General features: G+C 65.4%; 1 protein-coding gene across 1 annotated transcript; it reads right to left on the reverse strand.

Annotated features, from left to right (window-relative positions):
* Nucleotides 1–1,845: 1,845 nt before the first annotated feature.
* On the reverse strand, nucleotides 1,846–6,080 carry CBX4 (chromobox 4). Its single transcript, XM_068913640.1, has 5 exons — nucleotides 5,912–6,080; nucleotides 5,776–5,819; nucleotides 4,824–4,889; nucleotides 3,924–3,990; nucleotides 1,846–3,336 (listed from the first exon to the last, which is right to left on the reverse strand). The coding sequence occupies exons 1-5, from the start codon at nucleotides 5,978–5,980 to the stop codon at nucleotides 1,993–1,995; spliced, it is 1,590 nt and encodes a 529-aa protein (XP_068769741.1). The 5' UTR covers nucleotides 5,981–6,080; the 3' UTR covers nucleotides 1,846–1,992.
* Nucleotides 6,081–7,816: the final 1,736 nt, after the last annotated feature.

A 7,816-nucleotide genomic window follows, 5' to 3' on the forward strand; every position in this document is an offset into this window, starting at 1 on the left:
CCCACCCGTCTGGTCCCTCCAGGTAGAGGTTAAGGCACACTGACAGGGCAATTCAGGTGTGTCTTCAAGCAGCTCTAATATAATTGCAAGGTCCACTTCACACAAACCAATTCTGCTGTTCACAAGCTTGAGGCTCCCGCACATACACATCAAACTGCAGTGACACTACTTCAACTAAGATCTTCCCTGGAAAATGGAGAAATTGACTTCAAGCAAGAGCCTAAGACAAGCCAGGCTGCCAATGACGCCAGTTTTGCGAGCACTAGATCCTAAGGAAAGTTACTACATGAACACTCAAATCTGCCTGGAAGTGTTATATGAATAACTGGTTGGCTGGGAACCCGACAGGCCACAGACTGCATCCTGCATCTCAGCCACGTGCAGCCAGGCACCAAGCGCACAGGTCTAGATTGCCACCTCAATGTGAGCCATTTTGTAAAGAACTAGTCCTGTACAGTATATGAAGTTGAATCTAGCAACTGCTAATCCAGCTCAGAGATGTCTGCAGCTTTGTTTGTCCAGTTTGGACTACCTTGCTTTCTGAAGTTCAGTTCCTCTTCCAGTTCTCCCCAAAGCTGTGAATAATGACACCGGAGTGTCAGCTTTAGACCTGTGATAACTAGTAATTGTTCATCCACTGCAGCCACCTTCCTGGCCTGCATTTCCAGGAGCCTTGCAGATTTGCTATCTCACACTTCATACAGCTCATTCTGCTTTGAAAAAGCAAGGCCCTTCATCTACGCAGCTGAGAGAGGAAAGCCCAGGATTAAATCCGGTGCAGAAGCGTGTGCTCCGCTGCCTTGTTGTCTTCTTAGGAGGGCACCAGGAGAAAATGGGGTGGCCTTTACGCACTGCAGACTGCAAAACGCTCACCTCTGCCCTTTTGGGGAAAAATCAGAAATATTTTATATGCTGCTTCTGTCCTGCAAGAAACAAAGCGAGCTCTCTACCTCAGGTCTGCTTTTAACCTGCTTTTTTACCTGCTCCGAGGGACCCCAGCCATTGCTCACCCACGCAGAGGCTTTCTCTGCGGTTTGTATGCAGTAACAAATGCACTCCAAATCCTGGTAGTTTTTGTAAAGGTTTATAGTCCTTTGCAATGATTGCATGATACATTTCTTCCCCCATGACATAGCCCTCGGACCAGGAAGCGCCGCTGGCAGCTCGCGCTCCACCTACGAACAGCTGGGCTTTGCAATCCGATCTACGCTAGCTGCAGAACATCAAATGCACTTTCAACATCTCCATTTAATATTTACATTCAAGCAATTAATAATTGGAAGCTTATAGTTTAGACATTTCTAATAGCAGCAATTTCTATAATAGCTTGTTTAGCTTTAGATAACGATTTTTTTTTTTGCACATAGAAACACCACATGTGTACAGTATCAAAAAATATATACCGGGGGATGGTCCTGCGGGTTGTAAGGAGGGCTAGGGAACGAGACTAACAAATGCTCAATGGTTAAAAAGGAGAACAAAAAATATTCGTTTGATATAGTTTATAAGGTGATCTAGGGACTCCATAAATCTAGGCTTTATATTTCATTATATAAATACCTACAAATAAATATATTAGCATGGCCGGAGAGAGACCAGCTTTCAGCTCAAACAATACATTTCAATAACACCACGTACAAACGGGAGCAAGAATCACTCGACAAGTTAGCACTGTTAAAATATAATACTATGCAACTCTGAGTAACTGGCAGGCCCCATCCTGGCGCGTCCTGGTGCCGGCAGGTCCCAGGGGCAGCCCGCGGCGGCAGGCGGCAGCAGCGGCGGCGGACGCCCCACGGGGCGGTGAGGCCGCCGCGCCGGCCCTGCCTGGCGGCCCCTCCGGCACCGAGGGCAGCCTCTCCCGGCAGCCGCGGCGTGGGACGGGGGCCGCCGGCTCCGGGGAAGGGGCGTCAGTACCTTCGAGGGAGGCCGCGGGGCTGGTGGCCCCCGGCCGGGCAGGCGCCTCCCATGGGGAGCAGCCACAGGCCCACTTCACACCGTCACGTACTCCTTGAAGGTCACGGTCAGGCAGTTTGCGGTCACGTCTGTGATAATTATATTCCCAAAGAAGGGCTTGAATTCCTGCAGGGACTCGGCCTCCTCCTCCTCCTCCTCCTCCGCGGCCTCCTGGGGCTGCGGAGGCTCCGCGGCCGGCTTCTCCACCGGCACCAGCGGCGCCTCCGGCTTCACCTGCGCCACGGCCAGCTCGCCCTCCGCCCGAGGCTTCACGCAGCGCAAGTCTATGGGCTCGTCCAGGTCCGAATCCAGCAGGATGACCTCCGGCTGGGCAGCGGCTGGGGCAGGGGCCTCGGGCCTCTCCGGGACGGGGGGGCTGAGGCATGTGGGGGCACTGATGCTCCGGGAGGTGAGGCGCTTCTTGCCCGGCTCCCTGTCCCCGTGCGGCTCTGACAGGCAGCGCTTCCGGGAGCCCGGGCTGGAGAGGTTCAGTCCCATGGAAGAAGGGCTGTGCTCACGTGCAGGATTCAGGGACCAGGGCACAAGGTCTGGCTTGGTGGTGAGCTGCAGGGGCTGCTCTGGGGGAGGAAGAGGCAGCTCCTTGGCCAGGGGAGTCTTTCTGGGATTTTCCTCGAGCTCTGCAGAGGGCTGCCTCCCCTCACCCTCTGCTTTGCTCAGAGGGTTGCTGCCCACCACCCTTTCCTCCCCTGGCTTCCTCCAAGCCTCCAGCTTCTCTTCCCCACCCTTCTTAGGAGTCCTCTCCTCCGCAGCCCGCTTCCGGGGTGGCTCCCCAGACTTGATCTTTACAGCCTGCATCCCGTTCTCCATGTACTTGCTCATGACGATTACAATGCGCCCGTTCTTGTTTTTGTTCTTGACAATCTTCATCTTGCCCCCAAGACCGTTGCTGGTCACCCTGTCCCGAGGGGGTGGCCCAGTACCACTTGACAGGTTCTTCTCAGCCCCATTCTTGCTCTCTGCAGACAGGTTCTTGACTGGGCCCAGCAAGCTTTTGGTGGGGCCATGAGCCCACTTGTCTGGGTGGGCAACCAGGGGGCTCTTGTTACTGTCTAAGCATGCCTGGCTCTGCGGCTCCTTGCTAGCGGGCTGGTAGTGGGGCTCGTACATCTTGGGGTCTGGCTGGTAGTGGTGGTGCTTCTTGCTGTTCAGCTGGTAGTAATACTTCCCTTTGCTGTGGGACTGGTGCTTCATACTGCTCTCCTTGCCATTGGGCTGGTACTGGTGGTGCTTCTTGCTGTTGAGTTCATACTGGTGCTGCTGGGTCTTGCCAGAGGAGCTGAGGTCTAGCTTTGGCCTGTTGTCCACAGCAGGGTCCTGCAGCCCCGTGAGGATGTTCGAGCGGCGGGCAAAGGAGGGAAGCTGCAACACAAAGCCAGGGGCTGAGGTTAGCCAGGGCCTCTGAACAAGGCAGTGGTGCTCCTGCAGGTGCTAAACACTGTTGTAGAATAGCTGCCCTTCTAGTAGCTCTCTTTTCGAGACGCTCCATTATGGGACACTGTGTACTTTAGCAGACAGACAGCCCTGGCACACTCACACTTGCAGGCTGTGCATTGCTCCAGCTTAATGAAGCAATAAAAAGAAGAAAAGCACCCTTCAGTCAGCTGTCTGGGAACATGGACCCAACACAGGACCACTGCTGCAGAGTTGCTTGCAGGTGGCCTGTCAGCCCCATTTGCAGTCCCTGGGTGAGCAGGAACCTGGGTGCAGTGGGCCTGCATTGCAGCTGGGGGAGGGAGTAAAACAATACCGGCCACTCCTGGGGCTGGGACCAGCTGATGAGCTCAGAGCTGGGGAGCAGGGGTCCCCAAGGCCTTGGAAAGCCCAGGGCTCTGCGCACAGCTCCTCAGCATGATGAAACCCACTGAAAGAGGCTCTCTGGGGACAAGGCTGCACCGCAACCAGGCTGTGCAGCAGATGTGGGGCACCAGGCCCCACCATGCGTTTACCTGCACGACGAGCGGCTTCGGCTTAGGCCCCCGCTTGCGGTATCCCATCAGCTGCTCTTGCCGCTCCCTGCGGAAACACAGTCACGGTGAGCCCCGTGCAGGAGCATGCAGCACCACGGACCCCTGTGCCGAGTGGCGCCTGGAGCCCCAGGGTGTGCACCTCTGAGTGCCCCATGCACTGCGGCCCCTGAGATGCTAATGACCCCCTATGGGAGCAAGGAGCTGGAACAGTCAGTGCAAAGGAGGTAGTGGGAGGGGAGCCCCCCTGCAGCCAGCGGCGTGGGAGCCGGGGCTAGCAGGGCTGCCCGCAGGTGCAGAGCCAGCGCTGGGGCAGTGGGTCCTGCAGAAGGTGTGCAGGGCTCGGACACGACCAGCCTGCGAAGGCAGGATGCACCTCACCAGGCACAGAGGGAGGTGACTTCCCCACTCTCGCCTCCTGCTGCTGCAGTGAGGGGCTAAAGTTTACAGTTTGCGCCAAAATACTACAGGAAATAAATGCACGGAAAGAAAAAAAAAGAAAAAAAAAAGCCAGTTCAAGCGCAGCAGCAGCAGCAGCAGCGCCGCCTCCTTCACTCGCAGGCATCAAATCCCCGGCCAGGCTGGAGCGCAAGGCGAGGCGGCGTGGGGGGAGCGCGGCGCGGGGGACCTTGAACCGGAGGCGTCTCCCGGCAGCCCCACTTCGCCCGCCCCGCCGGGGCCGCGCCCCCGGGCCGCCCGGGGCCCCCGCCGCGGCCCCCGGGCTAACGTGCCGCTCCGTGACGCATTTGCAATTGCACAACGGGGCACGGGCCGACGGTGGCCCGCGCCCGGAGCGGCGGGCGCTGCGCGGGGCTGCGCGGCGCTCCTCCCGCCCGCCCCGGCGCGGCGCGGCGCGGCGCCTCCCCTCCCTCGGCGGCTCACCTGTTTTGGAAGGCGATCAGCAGCCTGGGGTCCAGGATGTTTTCCTCCGGTTCCCACGTGTTATATCTTGCAAGAGGGGAGAAGAGGAGCCGTCAGCCGCCGTGGGCCCCCGACGGGAGGGGGCCCGGGGCCGCGGTCCCCCGGGCGGGGGTGCCCCCGGCCTATAGCTGCTGGGGGCCGTGTCCGGGTCTGGCACATTGGGCCCATCTCGGAGCTCGCATCCAGGGCTCAGGTCCCCGGGGGAGGGGGATGGGCAGAGGGGGAGGGGGGACACGGGGACGGAACTGTTTATTTAGCGCAGTTATTATTCCGGAGGAATTCTAAGCATGTCATGATGAAATTTTCCAAATCCCCTTTCCTGGACCCATTAAAGCAGCTCTAGCGCGGAGGAGGGACCCGACAGCGGAGTCCTAGAGCACAGCGCGGACCCCCTCCCCCGCCGCCCCCCCCAGCAGGCACTGTCATGTAAACCCCAAATACTCCGCAGCCCGCAGCAGCCGCCCGCGGTTCAGCGGCCGGTCCCTCCGCCTCGGCGGGCAGCTCTGCGGGGGCAGCCCGCGACCACCGCGCCTTCCCCGCCGCGGGCAGGCTCCGGGCTGCAGGGGCTGCGCGTTTTATTTTTGTAATTATTCCCCCTTCCCCCCCGCCCCCCCCCCCGCTCGGTTCTGCAATATGGAGCCTGGCTCCCGAGGAGGGAAAGGGGGAAGGAGCCATTTTCTGGTGCACATCAGCCGCCGCCTGCCTGCCTGGCTCCGCTCCTGCCGCCGCCGGCGGGCTCCGCTGCCCCGGCCCCCCCGGCCCGCAGCCCCCGCCGGGGCATTTCCCGGCGCCGAAAGCGGCGGGCAGGGCGGCGAGAGCGGCGGCGGCGAGCGGCGCTGCCCGGGCCGGCCCGGCCGCCGCGCCTGCCCCAGCCCGCCCCAGCGCCCGCCCGCCGCCGCCGCTCCGTACTCACTTGGGCGACCAGCCTCTCCATTTCACCAGGTACTCGACTCTGCCCTGCGGCGGGGAGCAAAGACAAGGCGTCAGCCGGAGCCCCCGCCGCCTGCCCCGGCCGCCCTGCAGCCTCCCTGCCCAGCCTCCAGCCTCACCTTTCGGATCCGCTTCTTCTCGATGCTCTCCACGGCGAAGACGTGCTCTCCCACCGCCGGCAGCTCCATGCTGCAGCCGGGAGGGGCCGCGCCGCGCCGCGCCGGGCGTCCGCGGCGGCCGCTGCAGCCGAGCGGGGCTCCGGCAGCTCCGCGCCGCCGACCCGACAGACACTGAGCCGCGGCCGCCGCGGCACCGCAACCCATGCAAATCCCGGGGCGAGACGTCAGGGAGGCGGCGCCTCCCGGGCCCGGCTGCCCGTCAACGGCGGGGCCGGGGGATTGGCGCAGACCTGCCGGGGAGCGAGGCGGGGAGGGGGCGGGCGGGGGCCGGGGAGGAGCGGCGCGGGGGGCGCGGGGAGCCCGGCCCCCGCCCCACGCGTGACTCAGCACGGCCCCACGGGCCCCGCGGCCGGCGGGGGGCGGCAGAGCCCGCGGGGCAGGTGCGCCCCCCTCGCTGCCCCGCGGGGGTGGGGGCTCCCGGGGAGCGCTACAGGGGCCTGAAATGCGGGCGCGGAGCCGGAGTCCCCCCCGCGAAGGATGCACGGCGGGAGCGCGCAGGGGGCTCGGCGGGGCAGGGAGCGGTGTTCCCCGCGGTGGGGGCGAGCCCCTGGGCTGTTGGCGGGGTCCGCACCTCGCCCCGTCCGCGGGGGCGGCCGGGCTGCTCCTGCCGAGGCCCGGCTCGCACGTGCGCGGGGGCGGGCGCGGGGCCCGGCAGGACTCGCCTGAGCCCCCCGGTCCAGCGACCCGCGCACCGCTGCTCCGCGGGACCCCGGCCCGGGGGGCACCCAGCGGCGGTGATTCACCGCTCTGCAAAATACCCAGATCGGAGCCCCGCGGCGCCGCGAGGCAGGTGGCGGCGGCCGAATCGCCGGGCCGCGGCGGCTGCCGACGGCCCCGGCCGGCCGGGATACCGGCTCCCGCGGCGGCGAGCTCAGGGCAGCGGCGGGGCTGCGCTCTCGCCTCTCGTGTGAGCGAGTCACGGGAAGTCCCGGGAGCGGGGCCGGTCCCGGTCCCGGTCCCGGGGGAGCCGCACAGCGGCCCCGGCGCTCCGCGCTGCCCAAGCTCCCGCCGCGCGGCCGCAGCAGCAGCCTCCCCGCCGGCCCCGCGGGGAAGCCGAGGTCCACGCGTGCCCGTGGCGCAGCCCCGCCCCCTCCCTCCTTTCGTTCCTGGAGACGCGGCGGACCCGGAGCGAAGCGCTTCCCCCGGGCAGGTGGAGCGGGACTCGGGCCGGGGCCTCCGGGGCGGCGGAGCCGCTCCGACCCGCGGCAGCAGCCGGGCGCGTTCGCGGTGCAGCGCCGCGGCGGCTCCGCGCAGCCCCCGCCGCAGGGGCGGGCAGCTCCGCGCCTTCCCCGCCGCCGATCACGAGAGAGGAATGATCCGCCCGGGTCCCCGAGGCCCCGCTGTCCCCCGGTCAAGGCATCCCCGCGGCAGGACTGCAGGGGCCGGTCACGCGTGGGGCCCTTCCCAGGATGGCGCTGCCCCGGGGAGGGGACTGGCCACGGCGGCGGCCACGGCGGCACCCCGCGCGCGGCTCGGCTCGCCGCGGGTCGCTCCCCCCGGACCGGGCCGGCGGGGGGCTCCGCTCCGCGGGGCGGGCCGATCCCGGCACCCCGCGCTACCCCCGGCAGGTGCCGGGCTGAGCATCAGCGGAGCCGTGTCCCGCGGCGGAGCCGGCCCGGTCCCGGGAGACGCGGGCTGCCCGGGCGCCGCGGAGGGCAGGCCGGGCCCGGCCGCGGCTGGGGCTGGGGCTGGGGCTGGGGCTGGCGCAGGCCGGCGGAGCCCCCGCGGCCGGCCCGGCTCCGGCGGCGCGGCGGGGAAGCCGCCCCGCAGACGGCGTGCGGAGGGGGGCACCGGCCCCGCCGTGCCGGGCCGCAGCCCCCTCCCGGGCTCCTGCCTGGGCCGCGC

Source organism: Struthio camelus, chromosome 19 (genome assembly GCF_040807025.1).
Source record: "Struthio camelus isolate bStrCam1 chromosome 19, bStrCam1.hap1, whole genome shotgun sequence".
Taxonomy (NCBI): domain Eukaryota; kingdom Metazoa; phylum Chordata; class Aves; order Struthioniformes; family Struthionidae; genus Struthio; species Struthio camelus.